The following is a 23,646-nucleotide window of genomic DNA, read 5'->3' as shown; positions in this document are numbered from 1 at the left end:
GCAGCGTGATAATGGCCGTGCCCATCTTGCAAGGATCTGTACACAATTCCTGGAAGCTGAAAAAATTCCAGTTCTTGCATGACCAACTTACTCACCAGACATGAGCATGTTTGGGATGCTCTGTAACTGAGCATACCATTTATGAAGCAAATGGTGGCAAATACTGACTGTTTTTCACAGTTTACTGTGATCTTTTACCCCGGTCAACCTAAGGCACACCAGTGCAATAATCATGTTATCTAATCACCATCTTGATATGCCACACATGTGAGGTGTATGGATTATCTGGGCAAAAAAGAAGTACTATGTAAGACTGATTTAGACAGATTTGTCAACAATATTTAAGGGAAATACAGAAGGAAAGGGATTCATATGGCACCATTCATAGCCATTTACTTGACACATGAAACGTGACAAATTGAGGTGTGTGCACTATCCATTTTAGCCGCCAGATGGCAGTAGAGCAGTGTCTCTTAACCTTTTTAGAGCCAAGGCACATTTTTTTCAATGAAAAGGCACACCACCAGCAGAAAACATAAACAAATTAAACTCAGCAGCTGATATTGACAATAAAAAGTTGTTCTCGCAAGTGTTGGATAAGAATTAAAACCATTACCAACCATGCATGACTATGGCTCTTGTCTCAAAGTACTGTCACATCACGCCGTGAATTATTTGGAGTTTTTTGGTGTCTTCCTGTGTGTAATGTTTTAGTTCTTGTCTTGCGCTCCTATTTTGGTGGCTTTTCCTGTTTTGTTGGTATTTTCCTGTAGAAGTTCCATGTCTTCCTTGAGTGCTATTCCCCGCACCTGTTTTGTTTTAGCAATCAAGGCTATTTAAGATGTCGCTATCCTTCTTTGCGGGGACATTGTTGATTGTCATGTCATGTTCAGATGTACTTTGTGGACGCTGTCTGCTCCACACGCTGTAAGTCTTTGCTGTCGTCCAGCATTCTGTTTTTGTTTACTTTGCAACCAGTTCAGTTTTAGTTTCGTTTTGGATAGCCTTCCCTAAGCTTCAACGCCTTTTCTTAGCGGCACTCGCCTTTTGTTTATTTTTGGTTTAAGCATTAGATACCTTTTTACCTGTACTCTGCCTCCCGCTGTCGTCTGCATATTGTGATCTCGACAAACCATGTTCCCGACATCTACAAAACAATTAGCTACCTACTGATATGGAAGAGTACAACATGGTTACTCTGCCGAGCTCTAGACAGCACAGACACTCAACAACGGCACACTTCCATCCATCCATCCATTTTCTACCGCTTGTCCCGTTCGGGGTCGCGGGGGGTGCTGGAGCCTATCTCAGCTGCTTCGGGCGGAGGGCGGGGTACACCCTGGACAAGTCGCCACCTCATCGCAGGGCCAACACAGATAGACAGACAACATTCACATTCACATTCACACACTAGGGCCAATTTGAGTGTTGCCAATCAACCTATCCACACTTGCAGATTATTATTACTGTTTTGCAAAAAATATTTTTAACCCAAGTAGGTGAAATTACATATTCTCCCACGGCACACCAGACTATCTCACGGCACAGTGTTTGAAAAACACTGTTGTGTCACACGTTCCTGGTCCCTCCCCTGCACGCCATCTAAGGGCAAGGGCCGGGCGTCTCTCACAGCCTGCTGCAGCCAGCACAGGTGTGGCTGGTTCCAATCAGCCCAGCTGCTCCACATCCCAGCCATCAGAGAGCAGCCTACATAAACCGCTGAGAGCCGGCGCCCGACGCTTGAACGTTGACTCCTGTGGTCAGTATAGACAGCATTTAGAATTACAGTTATCTAGTAGTATTCTGTGAGTTAGTTAAAGGAGAACTTGGTGCTCGTTTGTTCCATGCTGATTCTGCTTTCTGCTTCGTTCCAGGCTCCCTCCTCCACAAACCCAGTGTCTCCCACGCCTCGCCGCCTCCCCGGGATCCCTCCGCTCCTCCGTAAAGTTTCATTAAACTCTGTTATACTTTATTACTGCCTCCATTGTCTTTGTCCTTGAGGGTCCCTGGTACATTTGGTTCAACAGCTCTGGTCGAGCCTAACAGAACGTTCAAGCCAAAATGAACCAAACCGGGTCCTCAGGGACAGAGGGACAGAAGAACCCTGAATTACGAGAGCTTGTGTTTGGCCAGGCCACACAACTGTCCACTTTGCATGAAGAATTGAACAAATCTTTTCCCACTGTTCAATCCCAAATTGCTGTGCTTGAGAAGACTTCACAAACTACTGTTGGTAATGTGGCTGCTCTGTCTGGCCAAGTGAATGACATTTCTGGAGTCTTGCTCGGCATACAGAAGACCTGGAGGTCCTTACAGCACATGTTTCAGCTGAATCTAACTCTGCTTCAAGTTCTTCAAACCAGCCTGTTAACCCGTCCTCCCCAGCACACAGCAGCCTCAGTCTGAGCCTGGCTTAGTCAGTCCTAGGCCATTTAATGGTGATTTTGGTCATTGCAGGGGCTTCCTGGCACAGTGTGAGTTACTTTTTACTCATCAGCCATCCAAATATACTTCTGATGGTTCGAAGATTGCTCTCATCATGTCCCTCCTGGTCGACGACGCTCTTAATTGGGCTATTGCAGCAGTAGAGAACAACCCTGTCTTTGCCACTAACTACTCTCAGTTTAAGAGTGAGTTTCAAGCTGTGTTTAACCACCCTACTGACGGACAAGAGGCTTCCAGCCGTTTGCTAGTTATTCGCCAAGGGTCACGTTCTGTGGCTCAGTATACTTTGGAGTTCCGGATCCTTGCTGCTGAAAGCCAGTGGAACGACCACGCCCTTCTTAGTGTCTACCGCAAGGGGCTGAGTGATTCTATTAAAGATCTTTTGGTCCGTGACAGCCCACAGACTCTTAATGAGCTCATATCCCTGGCCCTTAAGATGGGAACACGACTTCAGGAGCGCCATGCGGACCGAGCCCAACGAAGCTCTCCTCCTCCTGGGTCCAGTCGCTCTGCTTCAGTGACCCGCACTTCACCATCTCCTCGCTCCACTCCACAACCTCGACAGCTTATGCTCCCCCCTGCTCCCTCTTCACCCGGGCCTGCCGAGCCCATGGAGATCGGCCGGTCCCGGCTGACACTAGCTGAGAGGGAACAAAGGCTCACCAACCAGCTGTGTCTTTACTGTGGTGAGCCAGGACATTTCATCAAGGTCTGCCCGATCCGCCCAAAAGACCCAGCTCGCCGGTAGGGGCTATACTGGTGAGCCAAACAACTCTTCCCCAGCCCAAGAATCATTCTAACCGACTTTTCCCTGCAACCTTGACCTGGAATGAAGAGACACTGTCTGTTAGTGCCCTCATTGACTCCGGTGCAGACGAGTGCCTCATGGACATCTCTTTGGCTCACCAGGCGGGCATTCCTTTAGTTCCTTTAGATCGCACACTGTCTCCCCAAGCGATCGACGGACACTCCATGGGAACTATATCCTTTTCCACAGAACCCCTCACACTCACTCTGTCTGGAAATCACTCTGAAACCATCCGCTTTTTTGTTCTACACGCCCCAACAGCGCCCCTGGTGTTGGGTAGACCTTGGTTGGAGAGGCATGAACCTCACATCTCCTGGGCCTCTGGTCGTATTTTGGGCTGGAGCACCGCATGCCATGCAACCTGTCTGCGCTCCGCCCTGTCCCCTTCAAGCAGACCCAAACCCATGTCCTCTCCCCCCGACATCACTGGTGTTCCACCTGTTTATCATGACCTTGCCTTGGTATTCAGTAAGGATAAAGCACTCTCACTTCCTCCGCACCGGCCCTATGATATTGGCATTGATCTCCTGCCTGGGGCTCCCTATCCTAAGTCGCATCTCTACAACATCTCCCTACCAGAGAAGGAGTCGATGCACAACTACATTGCGGAGTCCCTGCTCTCTGGCATCATCAGGCCGTCGTCCTCGCCTCTGGGGGCAGGCTTCTTCTTTGTAGACAAGAAGGATGGTGGTCTGAGACCTTGCATTGACTATCGTGGTCTCAATGACATCACAGTGAAGAATAAGTATCCACTTCCCCTTATTAGTTCCACTCTTGAGCCACTCACTCATGCCCGAGTGTTCACTAAGCTTGATCTCCGCAATGCCTACCACCTAGTTCGGATCAGAGACGGTGACGAGTGGAAGACGGCCTTCAACACCCACCTTGGCCATTTTGAGTACCTTGTGATGCCTTTTGGGCTTTCCAATGCCCCGGCGGTGTTTCAAGCCCTCGTGAATGATGTGCTACGAGATATGCTAAACATCTTTGTGGTGGTGTATTTGGATGACATCCTTATCTTCTCCAGGTCGGTGGAGGAACACCACCAGCATGTCCGCCTTGTTCTCCAGCGGTTGTTGGAGAACCGCCTGTTCGTCAAGGCTAAGAAGTGTGTCTTCCACTCTGACTCTGTGACATACCTTGGCAACGTTGTGGAAGCTGGACAGATGCGTGCAGATCCTGCCAAGGTCAAAGCCGTGGAGGAGTGGCCACGTCCTACTAACCGGACTCAGCTCAGACGATTCCTGGGTTTCGCCGGTTTTCTACGCCGGTTTATCAAGGGTTACAGTCAGATCGCTGCCCCCCTTAATGCTCTAACCTCCGTTTCGCGTCCCTTTTCCTGGACGTCTCGAGCCGAGACAGCCTTTTCCAAGCTCAAGAGTCTGTTCTCCACAGCACCCGTGCTAATCCACCCTGACTCGACAAGACAGTTCATTGTCGAGGTGGACGCTTCTGACACAGGCATCGGAGCCGTCCTTTCCCAGAGGTCCGAAGAGGATCAGAAGATTCATCCGTGCGCCTATTTCTCCAGGAGCTACGACCCCGCAGAGAGGAACTACGACGTGGGAAACAAGGAGCTGTTGGCGGTCCACGACGCTCTGAAGGAATGGAGACACTGGTTGGAGGGAGCGAAGCTGCCGTTCATCGTGTGGTCAGACCACAAGAATCTGACCTACTTGAAGACGGCGAAGAGGCTTAACTCCAGGCAGGCCCGCTGGGCCTTATTCTTCAGCCGGTTTGATTTCACCCTCACCTACCGCCCAGGTTCCAAGAACGTCAGAGCGGACGCTCTCTCTCGTCAGTTCTCTAACGAAGATCCTGCTGTCCAGGAGGAATCGGATTCCGACACCATCCTGCCCCCTGCCCGGGTGGTAGGTGTAGTCACGTGGGCCATCGACGCTGTGGTGAGGCAGGCCTTAGAGAACCAGCCCGACCCTGGCAACGGCCCTCAGAACAGACAGTTTGTTCCTGATGCCGTCCGTACACCGGTATTGGAGTGGGGGCACTCCAGCCGTGTTGCCTGTCACCCTGGAGAGCGCAGGACAGCTTCGTTCATTGCTCAGAGGTTCTGGTGGCCAACCCTCAAGAAGGATGTCAGGGAATTTGTGGCCGCCTGCACCGTCTGCGCCCGTAGTAAGGCTTCACACAGGCCTCCTGCAGGCCTGCTACAACCCCTTCCTATTCCGAGTCGGCCTTGGTCTCACATAGGTATGGACTTCGTTACTGGGCTTCCTGTGTCCCAGGGCTGTGACACCATTCTGACGGTGGTCGACCGATTCTCTAAAGCAGTTCATTTTGTCCCTCTCCCCAAACTCCCGTCTGCTGCTGAGACGGCTGACCTCCTAACCCTCCATGTTGTCCGCCCCCACGGCATTCCTTCTGACATCGTGTCAGACCGTGGTCCCCAGTTCATCTCCAAGGTGTGGAAGGCCTTTTGCAAGGGTATTGGAGCCACGGCCAGCCTCTCCTCTGGATACCATCCACAATCCAATGGGCAGACGGAGCGCGCTAACCAGACAGTTGAGGAGACTCTTCGCTGTGTTGCCTCCAGCAACCCCTCTTCTTGGGCTAAGTACTTACCCTGGGTGGAATATTCCCTCAACACCATGGAGAGCTCTGCCACCGGCATGTCACCCTTTCAATGCTCGCTGGGTTACCAACCCCCTCTGTTTCCCGAACAGGAAGTGGAGGTAGCAGTTCCCTCCACCGAAGCCCACCTCCGCCGGTGTCGACGCATCTGGGAGGCTGCCCGCGCTGCGTTACTCCGTGCCTCTGCACGTACCCAGCGTGGTGCCAACCGCCGGAGGGTGCGTGCACCTGACTATCAGCCTGGTCAGAAGGTCTGGCTATTGGCCCGGGACCTGCCCCTGCAGACGTCCCAGACTTCAACCCGCAAGTTGAATCCTCGTTATGTCGGACCCTACACTGTGGACAGTGTTATCAACCCCGTTGCAGTTCGTCTGAATCTCCCTCCTGCTCTTAAGGTTCACCCGGTGTTCCACGTGTCCCAGATTAAGGCCGTGGCCACTAGTGCCTTGTCTCCCCCTACCTCCGCCCCTCCACCCCCCCGAGTCCTGGCTGGTGGTGATCCTGTTTGGACGGTTCGGAAGCTGCTCGCCGTCCGCCGCCGTGGGAAAGGATTCCAGTACCTGGTGGACTGGGAGGGCTTCGGCCCTGAAGACCGTAGCTGGGTGCCCCGTTCCTACCTGGCTGACCCCTCCCTGCTGGACGATTTCTATCGGGACAATCCAGGTGCCCTAGGACAGTCGTCCGGTGCCTCCCCTAAGGGGGGGGGTACTGTTGTGTCACACGTTCCTGGTCCCTCCCCTGCACGCCATCTAAGGGCAAGGGCCGGGCGTCTCTCACAGCCTGCTGCAGCCAGCACAGGTGTGGCTGGTTCCAATCAGCCCAGCTGCTCCACATCCCAGCCATCAGAGAGCAGCCTACATAAACCGCTGAGAGCCGGCGCCCGACGCTTGAACGTTGACTCCTGTGGTCAGTATAGACAGCATTTAGAATTACAGTTATCTAGTAGTATTCTGTGAGTTAGTTAAAGGAGAACTTGGTGCTCGTTTGTTCCATGCTGATTCTGCTTTCTGCTTCGTTCCAGGCTCCCTCCTCCACAAACCCAGTGTCTCCCACGCCTCGCCGCCTCCCCGGGATCCCTCCGCTCCTCCGTAAAGTTTCATTAAACTCTGTTATACTTTATTACTGCCTCCGTTGTCTTTGTCCTTGAGGGTCCCTGGTACATTTGGTTCAACAGCTCTGGTCGAGCCTAACAAACACTGCAGTAGAGTATTAAATGTCTTAGAGTGTGTTTTGTGGCAATTGCAACTTTGACCACAGGGTCATTTGCTATATAATGGCGCTTTCCATCATTTTCAGCAATCTGCATTTTTTTATTTATTTTTGAGAATGGGAGCAAAAACAATCGATTTGAATAATTTATTTATTTTTACGTAGTAACTGTCTAGTAGTTAGTGATGCACGGATATGCTTAGTTACTTATTCCCTCTCCAACTGTGCTCCCATCCTCAGTGAACAGACAGTAAGGCAGAGAGGTGTTGCATGCTTATTGTTGATTTTGTGTAACATTCACAAATGTAAAGGTTTATTAGAGCACACACATGCTCCCCACATGACGATGAACATGATGGTATCAATGCAATTGAGCAGTATTGAATTTTTACAAAGAAAAATACAATTTAGGTTGCATCCCGGAGTTAGAAGTGTGACAAAAGTGGGCTTCACATGGAGTTTGACTAGTTTGCACAAATAGCGTCTCCTCCACGTTGTGCCACACAGGGCCATCCGCCAGCCGTAGATAACAGTTGGCTAATGGGTAATGTGCCACACAAGACTGATGTTGCACTTGCTGTTTTCATTTTGCTGCTGTAGTGCAGTAATTAATCCAGCTGAACCCTCTGTGCTCACAAAATAAATGCTTTCCATTTTCATTAATAGACAACTCATTAGTTCATAATGAGCAAGAAGGCTACACTCTTCGTGCAGAAGGTAGCACAGGAGCATACGCCGCTCTCCTCCCGTTATTAAAACATACACCTTGTTTCCCTTGATGGAAATAGCACTGGCATGTACACAACTTTGCTTTAATGAGTTAGATGCACATACAATAACTGACTCTAAGACGGGGAACATTTCTGTGTTTACGCTAACTTTTTGACGGACTGAATTTTAGCAACCCTGAACTCAATCTCATCATTTATTAAACACGGACAAGTCAAATGGTATTGACTCAGTGCCGTGACAAGCTGCCTCTCTTCGTGTGGATGATGCCCTTTGGTGGTTTGCATCACTACTGAAAGCTTCCTGCCAGCAATGACATCATCCTGTTGCCTTAGTCACACACGGAGTTTTTGTTCTCACAAGTATTTCAATAGTTTCAAAATATTTTTAGTTTATATTATGATTTTAACGCCACATGTTGTTGTTTCTTTGTCTTTTGTAGTTTGAGTGGATGAAAGAAAAACAATGACATTTAACACAAAGACAGGTCTTAACGTTTTCTTGTTCGATCACACACTAGGGCTGGACAATTACGGCAATAATAATAATCAGGATTATGTTGGTTTGCAATAAAATAATTATTCGATATTCATTAATTTGAAAACATGAATATTTGTAGTCCACCAAAATTCAACTTTGAATATCCCGGTAATTTAAAAGAACAACCAGGTACAAAACAGTGACAAATAAACAACAAGTACAATAATAATATGATTAACAACAATTAAAATAACAGCAGCAATATGAAAAAACGGTAACACTTTAGTATGGGGGAACACATATTCACCATTAATCAGTTGCTTATTAACATGCAAATTAGTAACATATTGGCTCTTAGTTAGTCATTATTAAGTACTTATTAATGCCTTATTCTGCATGGTCTTATTGTACAACCAGTAAGCCATTAACTAAGAATTAACTAACCCTAACCCTAACCTTTATTGCTTATTAGTAACCCTAACCCCAACCCTAACCCTTATATGTTCCCCTAGTGTCCAAATAACTCTAAATTAAGTATTTGTTACTTTAATAAGCAACTAATTAATGGTGAATATGTTCCCCATACTAAAGTGTTACCGAAAAATCAATACAATTCAGTTGTATTTATTATTATTATTATTATATATATTTTTTAAATTATGTTATTTACCTGTTATTAGTGTGTGTGTTTTGTGTCTTAAATACAATTGTATTAAACCAATCAATCAATCAAGAGCTATTTACCCCGTAATCACAAGTGTATCCAATGGCTTTACAAACTCACATCGACATCCGCTGATCAAATGTTTGTTAATTAAATGCAAAAAAAAGTGATTACTTATGGAGTATATTGTGAATTAATTGAGAACAGGAAGTGAACAAAAGTTTTAGCAACTGTTATGTAAAAGAAAAGGGGTAGGATTAAATAAGCTATGCTTCTTCCTACTCCTTTTCGAACATGTTGAAAAGAGAAACTGGAATTGTGATGTATCATGTTGTATGCTTGCATGTTCCAAATAAACTCAAACTCAACTCAACTCAACTCAAAATCCTCACATTTATTGGTGTTTATCATCTTTGGACAATTTTGACCAGTATGTTAAGTCAAAGCATATGATTTTGTAAATGTAACAGTAAGTGCTTTAAGTACATCATGCTTTTGTAAGGTACTTTTTTGAAACCTTTATTTTGTTACGCACAGATTGACTGGATGTTACGCACAGTGCTGTTATTGTTAAGGCAGCAAGTGTGCTGCTGTTCTGAGCTTCAAGCTGACAACTTCCATCGACAAGCGGTAGAAAATGGATGGAAGCTGACAACTTGAGGCTGTTAAAATTTTTTAAAAAAAGGTAGAGCCTCTCAAGTTGCGACTGCTCTCCTCTTTGTTCATTGATCTAACATCCATGATGTCGTTCACAACAACACAAGCAGATGAGATGTGTCGTGGGTGTATGAATTGTTCTTGCTTACTTTAACTTTGTAGTTTAGTCGCAGTTTCAAGTGGCCGAGTTGAGAGTTGAGAGTTTTGGGGATGAATGAGCGGTCCCGGGCACACTATTTCCCCAATCAAATCATTTTGTCATGATTTGTTGCCCAGATCATGTTTGTTTAGTTTTTGACTCCCTCAGTTCCTGTTTTGAGCACCCCTGGGGTTGTGTTTTAGTTGCCATGGGTGCAAATTAGTTTCACCTGCCTCTGATTAGTGTTCAGGATGCTCACCTGCTCCCGGGCACTAATCAGAGAGCTACTTATTCCTGTTTTTCGCCACACACTGTCTGGCTGTCTTTATGCAACAGTTACGTTAAATACCTTTGTTTGATTCCTGAGCTAAGCTTTGCCTTTTGTCTTCTATGCTAAGCTTTCTCTTTCTCTTTTCCATAGCTTCCAGTGCTATTGGCACGCTGGTTCTCTTTTGTTTGTATCCCGTCTCATTTGTGTAAAATAAATCATTGTCTTGCCTGCACTTTGCCTCTAGAGTTTCCATTTGCATCCTGGGAAAACGATTCCATGCAGTAACATGCGACCTAGACCTAACACGTTTAACTCATATTTATGTCAATTTCAGTGATATTCTGCGTTTAACTGCGGATCCTGTTTTATTGGTGAATTCTCTGATTCTGTCCGCGGTTACGTTTACGCGGAAATCATAAGGCCTCACTTTTTTTGTTGAGTAAAGTGTCATGTCTGTGTTGATCATGTTTTGTTTGGCCATGTGCTGTTTTGTTTTTGGACTCTTTGTGCACTTTTATTTGTTTTGTCACCATAGCAACCCATTAGTTTTCACCTGTCATGTCACGCACCTGTTTTCACGTTCGGACACACACACCTGTTGTCAATCATGTCTGTATTATTTAAGCCCATTGTTTTCAGTTAGTATGCCTGGCGACATCACACTTTATCATCACTCTGCTTCATGCCATGTTCACAGTCCCATGCCAAGTAAGTTTTTGTTTCATGTTTATAGTTTTTTGCCTTTGTGCGAGTCTTTTGTTTTCATTAGCCAACTTTTGTACCTCCGCCATTGTGCGCGCCTTTCGTTTGTTCTTTTTTGATAGTGTTAAATAAAATCATGTACTCACATTCACGTCTTGCCTGCGCCAACTTTCCGTTGCCTTCCGGAAAAACAAACCCCAAGGACCAAGTCTTGACATAAAGTGATTATTGATTAGGTATACTAGCGCTGTGTCAAATAAAAAGTAGCAACTATGGTGAGATCTCAAACTTCTAGAAGACTTGGTCTTTTATTCACTCATTCGCTCCTCATCTGTTTCACCTTCTCAAGCTCAGGAAATTGCATGCACCTTGTGTGGCCAATTAATCTTTTTTTTTTTTGTAATTATAATATTTTAATGATTGTGAGAAGCCAAAATAGAACGAGGTTAGTATCCGATTAATTGTACAGCCTTATCACATGCCCTCTTTTTTCCTGATTAAACAACAAAAGTTGTAAATATCAACTCTAATGAAAGCAGGAGGCAATCAATTCTTCACATATTTCCACTCTATTTTCACGCAGATGATTTGTTGCAGGCAAGTAAGTAAATATGTATAAATGTAAATGTAATTCAGCGCATATTACATTTGCAATTTGCAAATCTAAATTCTATCTGTACTGACAAGTCAAATGAACTTTAAGCTTAAGCAGTGTTGTAAACAGATTTCCAGGGATGTGAGAAAGAGAAGAGGGAAATAAATCTAAAACAAAAAGAAGATGTGTCATCTTTCATCATTACCAGTGATAGTTCCTAATTATAATCATGAGATACAAGCCCAACAGGTTCCCGTTCTTTATTCAGATATGAAGTATAATAGAACAAACACACATCATTAGTGTCAAAGGAAATATTGTCTTTGCTCTGTTTTGATGTACCCTTTTGACAGATGGCAACTGTTTAAGTGCTGACACAAACTGATGCTGACAATCACGTAGTATAGTCAATTGCAGACTATGTGCAATACCGTATTACATTGTATTTTTATAAGCTGTATGAGACATTGTTACACAAACAGTGTGAGACAGCCAAATTATGATGTAACACATAATGTATGAAAAGTATTCTCACAAAACCATCTGTCTGTAGTTGTTCATCTATTGGCTTAAATACAGTACTTGGCTTCCATTCAGGAAATCAGGGATCCATTCCCATTCATAATTGTCTACAAATTTGTGGCATAGTTTTTCATTTTGGTTCGTATTCTTTCATTGCAAACTGCTTCTCTGTCACTCAGCAGTGTGTCAGCACCATTGTGGACTAACCTTATTTGAAGACTGAATGCAAGCAACACAGTGTGCTGCAGTGGGACTGACTGAGTGCAATTAGTGCAATTGCAAGTTGACAGTTGTTAATGTTTTGATGTGATCCTTGTTTGTTGGCTTTCTGTGTTTTAGATCAGAAGGGTTGTTTTTAGGTAAATTGATGGCATTTTAATTGGTGATTAATAATGTAAATCTCTACATATACCGTATGCTTAACATCTGATGAGCTGTTTGGACTAACAAAATCTGGTTTGAGCTATGTTTACTGGCTGATTTAATTAAAACAAATCGTATCAGGTCGGATTCATTTTTGACAAATATCTGTGAGCTTAAGAAGCAGAGAACTCTCAGGAGATATTTATTCGTCTTATTTTCTAAATTATGTAAAAACTAAATAAAATAATAAACTTTTTTTTGTCCTTAGGCTCGCTGGAACATTATTCAGCTTGCATGATTCCTCTGGGACAGGGAAACCTGTGCTGGCATATGGCCTACTTTACATACTACTCCAAGCAATATGAGTATGGCTGTGGCTGCAAAGGCAAATCACTCACACGCAAACGTCACTTACACATTCACTTCAAATTAGACCTTAAATCCATTCATGATACTGATACAGCTGGGAAGTGTGGCATCATGGCAAAGTCCGGTGTGTAGAACGGTTTGTTTTCAGGGCATAACTCAAGATGGGTAGTGTTACCATTTCAACGGATTCTATAGAACCAAATTGGTACTTTTGAAACAAGTGCTAAAACTGTGCCTGAACTTGCATTCAAATGTTTGTTAAAAACAATGCCTATATATTTTTGGAGGAACTCTGGGACACACCAGTAACTAGGAAAATTGTAACTTTAAGGGACCTGCACATTTTGGGGGGATCTTGCTTAATGTTCACCATCATTAAGACTTAATTTTTAATGCATTCATAATAAATGCAATCAAAAGTCAGCTTACAATGGAGCCTATGGGAGCCGCTCTACGCTGCCTATAAAGTCCTTAAAAACATCCAAACACCTCAATTAAGGTGTTATATACATGATGTAAGTATATACACAAGTATTTGGCCACCCATCCAAATGATCAGAATCAGGTGTCCTAATCACTTGGCCCGGCCACAGGTGTATAAAATCAAGCACTTAGGCATAGAGACTGTTTCTACAAACATTTGTGAAAAAATGGGCCGCTCTCAGGAGCTCAGTGATTCTCAGCGTAGAACTGTCATCGGATGCCACCTGTGCAACAAATCCAGTCGTGAAATTTCCTAGCTCCTAAATATTCCAAATTCAACTGTCGGGTTTATTATAAGAAAATGGAAGAGTTTGGGAACAACAGCAACTCAGTCACGAAGTGGTAGGCCACGTAAACTGACAGAGAGGGGTCAGCGGATGCTGAAGCACATAGTGTGAAGAGGTCGCCGACTTTCTGCACAGTCAGTTGCTACAGCGCTCCAAACTTCATGTGACCTTCCAATTAGCCCACGTACAGTAAGCAGAGAGATTCATGGAATGGGTTTCCATGGCCGAGCAGCTGCATCCAAGCCAAACATCACCAAGTCCAATGCAAAGCGTCAGATGCAGTGGTGTAAAGAAACGTTGCCACTGGACTCTAGAGCAGTAGAGACACCTTCTCTGGAGTGATGAATCACGTTTTTCCATCTGGCAATCTGATGGACGAGTCTGGGTTTGGAGGTTGCTAGGAGAACGGTACATTTCAGATTGCTTTGTGCCGAGTGGGAAATTTGGTGGAGGAGGAATTATGGTGTGGGGTTGTTTTTTCAGGAGTTGGGCTTGGCCCCTTAGTTCCAGTGAAAATAACTTTGAATACTAAAACATTTTGGACAATTCCATGCTCCCAACCTTGTGGGAACAGTTTGGAGCGGGCCCCTTCCTCTTCCAACATGACTGTGCACCTGTGGACAAAGCAATGTCCATAAAGACATGGATGTCAGAGTCTGGTGTGGATGAATTTGACTGGTCTGACCTGAAGCCGATAGAACACCTTTGAGATTAATTAAAACGGGGACTGAGAGCCAGGCCTTCTCAACCAACATCAGTGTGTGACCTCACCAATGCGCTTTTGGAAGAATGGTCGAAAATTCCTATAAACACACTCCACAACCTTGTGAACAGCCTTCCCAGAATAGTTGGAGCTGCAATAGCTGCAAAAGGTGGACCGACATCATATTGAACCCTATGGGTTAGGAATGGGATGGCACTTCTAGTTCATATGTGAGTCAAGGCAGGTGGCCAAATGCTTTTGGCAATATAGTGTATGTAATATTGTAACAGGCACATTTATAATAACATTTAATATTTACAATTACATATTTTGCTCATTTTAAGCATATGCGAAGCATTAATAAAAAAAAACGCATCAGAACATTCAGTTTTTTTCAACTATATCACTGATAACTGCTCACTGCAGACTTTAAAACAAACATAATAAAACATATCTTACTGTACAATGTCTGCTGTCATTAGGATGCTGACTGCTCGGATGTTGATATTTAGGTGAAAAATCACTCATAGTCCTTGCGTAGAAAAGGGGAGTGGAACCAAGCATCTTTTTGTGTCGTTCTTGCCATTCCCGGGTTTAATTTGGCTGTCAAAGTGTACCAATTGTCGGAATACGTCCTCGTTCTTCTACCATCTTAGTGAGAGGCACAATTTATGATTTAGAATTAAGTTTGACGAGCAAGCAAACGAGGAAGCAGCTCATCAGTCCATCATGTCAACATTGGCACGCAAGCTTGTGATCACGGCACCGCTATAAATATTTTGTCTGCAGTAGCACTTATAATAACCATATCACTAAAACTTGGTTAATATTCAAGTCAAATCGAGTATTGTTGACGGTTTTTGGATGGTTATTTACTGGATTTTATGGGCAGAATAGAGGGCCTCCAATTGGCTCTGCTGTAAGCAGACTTTTATTTAAGAATTACAATGCATATAAAAAACATTATAAACATTAAAATACTTTTTTTTTTTAACTGCCTTTATTAATTATAAATTGGAGAAATTTACTTCATACTGAGAAAACTGGGTCAATTATGTCACACCCCATAAGCCTGACTTTAATTTTTCAAATTAGTGATTGTACTGCTTAAAAAAATAAATAAAAAAAGATTACTCCCTATATCTGTATACGTATGTATGTATGTGTATGTATGTATGTATATATATATATATATATATATATATATATATATATATATATATTATATATATATATATATATATATATAATATATATATATATATATATATATATATATATATATATATATATGTGTATCTGTTTATATATTTTTATTTTATTTCTGATTATTATTATTATAATGTATTATTTATTTTTTTGTTTATTTAATTTATGTATTTGTAGATACTACTTTGTTTTTTTTGCTGTTTCCTTTTTTTTGGGGGGGGGGGGGTGGTATGGTTGGGATATAAACAAAAATATTTTGACATTTGGGTCAGACAACAGATATATGATATATGTGAATATGATGTAATGGATAGGAATGTCTGATGCTGGATGTCAATGAAAAAAAAAATGATTAAAAAAAAAATATAAAAATACATCTGTCACCATGTCTTTCATAATGATTGTAAAGGACAGGCACAATTACAAAAAAAGTGCAGTTCCCCTTTAAATCACTGAAAACCTTTAGTATATTGGTATGTGGAATTAAATTATGGAATGGATTAAGCAAAGAAGTGTTTACAAAATATAAGACAATAATTCTGATAAATATTTTGACCTATTGAGACAACTATATTGTACATACATACTCACGTACACAATTATTCATACATATATACACCAAACGTATATTTATACATTAATACATACATACGCACACATTGGTACTTACCCACATGCAGTACATGGGTACCTACGCTCCCACATACATACACAAATACAGTACATACACACTCACGGTACATACATCCACACGCAGATTCACTGGACGAATATACATTTACACATACTGTACATATACAAGCACATGTACATATACAAGCACATACAGTATGCATACCTACACTCATGCATATAATCACGTTCATTCAAACATATATTAACGTTGTTCCCCTAGGGCAGGGGTGCCCATTACGTCGATTGCGAGCTACCGGTCGATCGCGGAGGGTGTGTCAGTCAATCGCCAGCCAGGCATGAAAAAAATAGTCCTAAAAATGAGCGATCATAAATCTTCACTATGACGTCACTTTCGTCACTTGATTAACATTAACGGCACCCGAGGGTCTTCTGAGATGACGCTGGCTGCTGCCAGCTCATTATTAAGAAAAAATTACCGACAGGAAGGCGAGAAACTCTTTTTATTTCAACATACTCTGGCGCCGTACCTGTCGTCAAAACTCCAAAGACCGACTGCACAGTTACACAATAAAAGCTCTGCTTCATCCTGCCTGCGCTAACAAAATAAGAGTCTCAGAAAGCTGGTGTGCAAAAGCTAGCAAGCTACGGAGTTTGCCGCCAATGTATTTCTTGTAAAGTGTATACAAAGGAGTACAGAAGCTGGACAAATAAGATGCCAAAAACCAACCACTTTCATGTGGTATTGGACAGAAAGGAGGACTTTTTTCCTCCTCCATTTGAAAATGCGGACGTTATCAGCACCACTGTCTGATTCAAATCAAAGCAAGTCATCAGAATCAGCTAATACACCAACTTATATTCTTGTCTTCATGAAAGAAAGGAATCTATATGTGTTAAACATGCTTGTATTATCTTTAAACACCTTTAACTTATTAACAATATTAAATATATGTGTTAAACATGCTTGTATTATCATTAAACACCTTTAACTTGTTAACAATATTAACAATATGTGTTATACATGCTTGTATTATCTTTAAACACCTTTAACTTGTTAACAATATTAACTATATGTGTTAAACATGCTTGTATTATCTTTAAACACCTTTAAGTTGTTAACAATATTAACTATAGGTATTAAACATGCTTGTATTATCATTAAACACCTTTAACTTGTTAACAATATTAACTAGATGTGTTAAACATGCTTGCATTATCATTAAACAGCTTTAACTTGTTAACAATATTAACTATATGTGTTAGACATGCTTGTATTATCTTTAAACACCTTTAACTTGTTAACAATATTAACTATATGTATTAAACATTCTTGTATTATCATTAAACACCTTTAATTTATTAACAATATTAACTATATGTGTTAAACATGCTTGCATTATCATTAAACACCTAGAACTTGTTAACAAAAACATATATTTCATAAATAAGTAAATATAAATTATATATATGAATGAGGTAGATCCCCACGACTTGATCAATTGAAAAGTAGCTCGCCTGCAGAAAAAGTGTGGGCACCCCTGCCCTAGGGGAAACTGGGTAAAACACGGCACACTGACAAAGCTTAACCTAAATAATCATAATAATAATAATAACTGGGATTTATATAGCGCTTTTCTAAGTACCCAAAGTCGCTTTACATGTTAAAAACCCATCATTCATTCACACCTAGTGGTGGTAAGCTACTTTCGTAGCCACAGCTGCCCTGGGGTAGACTGACGGAAGCGTGGCTGCCAATTTGCGCCTACGGCCCCTCCGACCACCACCTGTCATTCATTCAACATTCATTCACCGGTGTGAGCGGCACCGGGGGCAAGGGTGAAGTGTCCTGCCCAAGGACACAACGGCATGGTAAGAGGCGGGGAGCGAACCTGCAACCCTCAGGTTTCTGACACGGGCGCTCTACCCACTACGCCATGACGCCCCAAATGTTACTATAACAATCTACAAGGTTAATACAATTCACTTCTCTTTCTTCCTCCTTATCTGCTGTCTTTTGTATTTCAAGTTATTTATTTTTTTTTTCACTGAAGAGTTTTTTTGCCATGTATTCAAATAACTAATTAATGTATAAAATTAAACTCTAGTTGTAGTCAAATAGTATCAAATTTGTCCACCTAGATTGTCAGTCATCAATTAGATTATCCATAAAAGTTGAAATTGCGGCAACTGGACTCTTCTTGTTGTCTTGTTTATCAAATACATTTAACCTGTAATGTCTCTCTGTGCCTACCTACAGTTTGTTTTTTGTACAATACCACATCAAATACTAAATGCAAATGACTAAGTCTGCCTTTATTTAGCTCTAAAATTAGGCACTGATAGCTACTTCCTTTTTCTGTCTGGTTGTTACAGTTTAGGTCGGGACCAATGTCATAATGGAAGCAAGTTTCCAGAGATATTTCCTTACATTGTTTCGTACAAAGTGACCAGACTTCATAAGATTTGCCTCTTTTCTGCCATACCTGTCATGTATATACTAATGATGGCACACCCCTGGATTGTGGTTGACATTACATGAGGTATTTAATAAGGGTTATGAGAGAGGAATGGACCAAGGATTTTCTTTGAGTGATAATGTTGGCTCTGCTGTTCAAGCAATTACTTTGTAGCCTTCTCTTAACAATAGTTTCTGCATGCATAGTTTACGGACAGTTGCATACCAATCAGACTACATGTATGAATCCACTGTAACACCTTATATCCCTCAACGCTCAGCCCAATCCCACACCACACTGCCTAGATAAACACAGGTGTCTTCCTCATAATGGAAGCCATAGTTACTCTGGCAATTAGGCAAAGCTTTGGATTATCACATGCTTAGCCTGGTATACCGCAAATCCATTCTGCTCTTCTGCTTTCATGCCTGAGGCTGTTTGGATTTAAAGCCAAGCAGAGAAGAGTTTACAAGGTTTTTTAACTGTTCAAAGTTCTATCACTTATTTTTTCTAGTGCTTCACAAAAACATCTGTGTTAGTTTTTCTGTTTTACAAAATAATGGTAAAAACGGAGCAGAGTGCATTGTTGTCCACCCAAGAGTACATCCTGTGGGCTGAGAATGGATTTTAGGCCGCGGATTAGAGACTCAAATGCTTTCCGAAAGTGTTTGATTTGTTCTGTCTCAGTGCTCCTCAGCAGTGTCCAAGGGTGCTCAGGGCCAATTTTTTAAGAGATCTCAGCTTTCCAGAGGTCTGGATGTTCTTGTCTTTCTACTTAAGGCATATCTTCCGTGTGTTTGCTCACGCTTTCCACCTGGTCGCTCCCTTTTGATCATAGAATGGCTGTGAAGTGTTTTTGTGTGTACAGCGCTCACTTTCGGGGGAATATTATTAATTATGTGTATCTTTCAACTATAAATGTATCGGTAGAAAAATCCTCTTGTCCAAGCTATTACTGACTGTATTTTGTGCATATGCAAAAATATGTTCCATTCATCTTCATCTTCTCTCTTGTATTTGCAGGTGCAAGTGTGTCATCGCAGAAAGGTAAGAGGGCCCTTAGTCAGTAACATGTGTTGCCACTCCTTTTATTGTGTGTCTGTGTCATTGCTGTTTTTACAACAGACAATGTCGTGTGAAGGTGTTGACAATAAAACGGTAACAGGAACGTGACCTGTAGTTTAATAGTATTTTTCCGGACTATAAAGCGCACTTAAAATCATTTTTTTTCCCTCAAAAATCAACAGTGCGCCTTACAACCCGGTGCGCCTAACGTACGGAATAATTTTGGTTTTGCTTACCGACTTCGAATCAATTTTTTTTTAGTACATGGTGTAATGAAAAGTGTGACAAGTAGATGGCAGTCAAACATAAGAGATATTTGTAGACTGCACTATGATGGCAATATTACTCAAGTAAACAACACCAACATTTTATATGTTCTGCTGAAAATATAGATCATTACACACGGTGCTCAAAAATGTATCAAATTGTTTTAGTACGACTTTGGTAAGCCATGAAGCCGCACCGCTTGAAGTGCTTCAACATACGAATATTATTATGGTGTGTGTGTATAAGGTAAGACATATTATGCAAAAGCAACTTTTCCTACCTTATGGTACCTGCTGATCTGTATTTGGGATCTGCATATATCCTGAAAAATGTATGTGTAAAACATAATCTTTGCAACATTTTAACCAAAGAAACACTAGTACATGTTATGTAGACCACAAGGAAGTGTTTTCAATTTAAAAAAAAAAATAATAATATGACTCCTTTAATGTGCCCTATAACTCAGTGCGCCTTATACATGAAAAAAAGATCAAAAATAGACCATTCATCGGCAGTACGCCTTATAATCCGGTGTGCCCTATGGTCCGGAAAATGCGGTGTGTTAACAGCATTTGCGTTCTGATGTGGTATAGTCATTCTGATGCAATAACAGGATTGAATAGAGGAAGTTGTTGGCTGTGATTTCCTGTAATCTCACGGTCACAGAATGTTATTAGTATGAAGAGTAGGGATTGCTACCGTTTACATTTTAACCTATACTTGCACCAAATCGATAATTAAAAAACCCTGCCAGTGCTTAAATGTTGTCTAAAGTGGTACTTAAAAAAAACAACACACAATGTAATGACATTTTTTATTATGAAATTTTGTGACATCAAAATTGAACAGACTAAATTGAATGATTCAATAATATAAATAAAATGTTAACTAAGTAATACTGTACATTGGAAAATAAAAGACTAATATTTTGCTTGTGTTGTAGCGCTGATCCTCATTCACCAATGTGCGGCACCAATGCATTGAAGTAAGATAACTTGAAAAATAACCATTTTTACTATGCTTCTTAAATGATATTATTACTATGCTTTGCCGTGAGGTTAATTCAGAATCAGTTGCACCGATAAACTTAAATGTATCTTATCTAAATGCAATGTTTCCGTGCTGTCTCACATGAGAAAAAAGGCATAAAGCTTTTGTACTATGGCTTTGGAAAAATTGCACCTAAACAAAAATGACATCCAAAAACAATGCATCTCGCTTGTTGTGGCCGTGATTGGTGCATAATAAGGAAGTGCTCTGTTGTAATTTGTGGCTGCTTTTGGTGTGTTAAGGTCTAAAATAAATGTTTTATTTTCAGAAACAAGTCAACATGTTTTAGAACAGCAGGCCCAGTACACAAGGCATTGCTACCTATAGTTGATATTATATAGGCTAGCCACAGTATCGCTTCAACAGATACACAGCCTTTTTATCTTATACAGTATATGTGATGACTCGGCAGTATACAACACTGTCACAAAGGCCCATAAAGGTAAGTGATGTGTGCTGGCTAAGTCTCGCTCCTTGATGAATGTCGAAGGGCTGGCATAGCGTACATCATCCCGCCACTGCCACACTCACATATGTTTCTGAATGAGAGGAAGATAAATAAGGCCACAACACTGTGACAGGGAGTGAATGAGTGCTCACTTTAGTTGGCTTCTGTGTGTCCATATCTGGTCCGGCCCTCACGTGCCCATTCAAAATGATCAGCTTTCCTGGAGTTGAGTCAGAAATGTGTATAAGGACTCTGAGAGTTTCACATTCATACTGCTGTGGAGGAAAATATATTTGCGTTTGCGTCAGTGTACGACTGACAGATGCGACTCTAATGGGGCTGTCTGGTCTGAAGAGACATGGAACCTTGGGGCAACGAGTTGAGGCATAAACAAAGACCTTGGACTATACCATGGGTCCCCAAATAGACTTACTTTACAAAAGAGAAGTGTGGGATACTTTTCTGTGAGGCTGGTTAGCATCAAATTTGTCTGGCCAGGCATGCAGAAGGATGTCAGGGGGTGGGCAGCCGCATGTGTGTCCTGCCAGCGGGCCAAAGTCCATCAGCACATCAGGACACCGCTGGAATCCTTCCAGGTGCCGAATCGGCGGTTCGACCATGTGCATGTGGACCTGGTGGGTCCACTGCCCTCGTCTCATGGGTGCACTCATCTCCTCACTATGGTAGACACAACTACCAGATGACCGGAGGTAGTTCCACTCTTGTCCACGACAAGGGACAGGATTGCTAGGGCTTTTATTTCCAACTCGGTGTCGCGGTTTGGCACACCGTCTGACATGACCTCAGACAGGGGAGCTCAGTTCACTTCAGAGCTGTGGAATGCAATGCCTGTAGGACTTGGAGTACAGCTATATCGGACTACTGCTTATCACCCTCAAGCAAACGGGCTATGTGAACGGTTTCATCGCTCGCTAAAGTCTCACAGACAGTGGATGGGTTGACCGTTTACCTTGGGTAATGTTGGGCCTGCGCTCTGCTCCGAAAGAGGACCTCCAGGCTTCGGCTGATGATTTGGTCTAAGGTCAGCCCCTGAGGGTGCCAGGCGACTTCCTGTCCATGACCTCGGGTCAAGGGACATTAGTGGCCCATCGCCTTGCTGCTCAGGGGGCCACCAAGGCAGTGGTGCCTGTCCCCATGCATCACTCGTTTCCGTATGCCCAAAGACCTCCTGGCGACAATGTTTGTTTTCCTCCGTCGTGGTGGTCATCGCTCCCCACTCCAACCTCCTTACGATGGCCCCTTTGGGGTGGTGAAAGCAGGGCTCAAGAACTTTGTCATAGACTTGGGTCTGCATGAGAGGGTTACGGTCGATCGGATAAAGATCGGACGGCGTGACGCAACCTGCACTCCCAACTCGTCCGGGCCGGCCGCCTGCATCTGTTCTGGACCTTGTTACCTCTTTGGACATGCGGTCTGGATTGCCTGCTGTGTCGGCCCAGGCTCGCCATCGTTGAGGTCGGCCCCCAAGGGTAACATTGTCTGTGCCCATGGATACTGTGCCGATTAGCCGCTATGGGCATCCTATTAGACCACCTAAAAAAACCTAATTTGGTGGTTTCTGTGTTCGTTTATTTTTTAGTTTGTTTTCTGTCTTTGAAGTTTGTTTTGTATTAGTGCCAAATTAGGTGTTTCGGGGGGCTGTGTAGCTGGGCACTAAATGTTCTCATCACCAGATTGGAGATTGGTAGATAAGCCAGATGTGACCAGACAGAAGGGGACACACTTCCGGGTGAAAATGGTTATTGTGGAAGAAAGTCTGATGATAAACTCACCAGCTCAGAACTACTACTCCTTCGCCTCATCATCTCGACTCCCACAATATATACATATATAAATATATAAATATAAATATATATATATATATATATATATATATATATATATATATATATATATATATATATATATATATATATATATATATACACTACCGTTCAAAAGTTTGGGGTCACATTGAAATGTCCTTATTTTTGAAGGAAAAGCACTGTACTTTTCAATGAAGATAACTTTAAACTAGTCTTAACTTTAAAGAAATACACTATATACATTGCTAATGTGATAAATGACTATTCTAGCTGCAAATGTCTGGTTTTTGGTGCAATATCTACATAGGTGTATAGAGGCCCATTTCCAGCAACTATCACTCCAGTGTTCTAATGGTACAATGTGTTTGCTCATTGGCTCAGAAGGCTAATTGATGATTAGAAAACCCTTGTGCAATCATGTTCACACATCTGAAAACAGTTTAGCTCGTTACAAAAGCTACAAAACTGACCTTCCTTTGAGCAGATTTAGTTTCTGGAGCATCACATTTGTGGGGTCAATTAAACGCTCAAAATGGCCAGAAAAAGAGAACTTTCATCTGAAACTCGACAGTCTATTCTTGTTCTTAGAAATGAAGGCTATTCCACAAAATTGTTTGGGTCACCCCAAACTTTTGAACGGTAGTGTACATATACACACATATACATACATATAC

The 23,646-nt window shown here is 42.4% G+C and overlaps 1 protein-coding gene across 2 annotated transcripts in view; it reads left to right on the top strand.

The window, feature by feature from the left end:
• The window catches only part of LOC133653979 (cadherin-4-like), a 595,795-nt gene that overhangs the window by 256,160 nt on the left and 315,989 nt on the right, over window positions 1-23,646 (top strand). The window contains exon 3 of one of the 2 annotated variants that reach the window (XM_062053871.1): window positions 19,340-19,363. The exons of the other annotated variant lie outside the window; for it this stretch is intronic. Within the exon in view, the coding sequence (XP_061909855.1) occupies window positions 19,340-19,363 (24 nt within the window). The remainder of the gene's footprint in view (window positions 1-19,339; window positions 19,364-23,646) is intronic. 2 annotated transcript variants of the gene reach the window in all.

This window comes from Entelurus aequoreus, linkage group LG07, assembly GCF_033978785.1.
Source record: "Entelurus aequoreus isolate RoL-2023_Sb linkage group LG07, RoL_Eaeq_v1.1, whole genome shotgun sequence".
Taxonomy (NCBI): domain Eukaryota; kingdom Metazoa; phylum Chordata; class Actinopteri; order Syngnathiformes; family Syngnathidae; genus Entelurus; species Entelurus aequoreus.
This window is presented reverse-complemented; position numbering and strand designations above follow the sequence as displayed.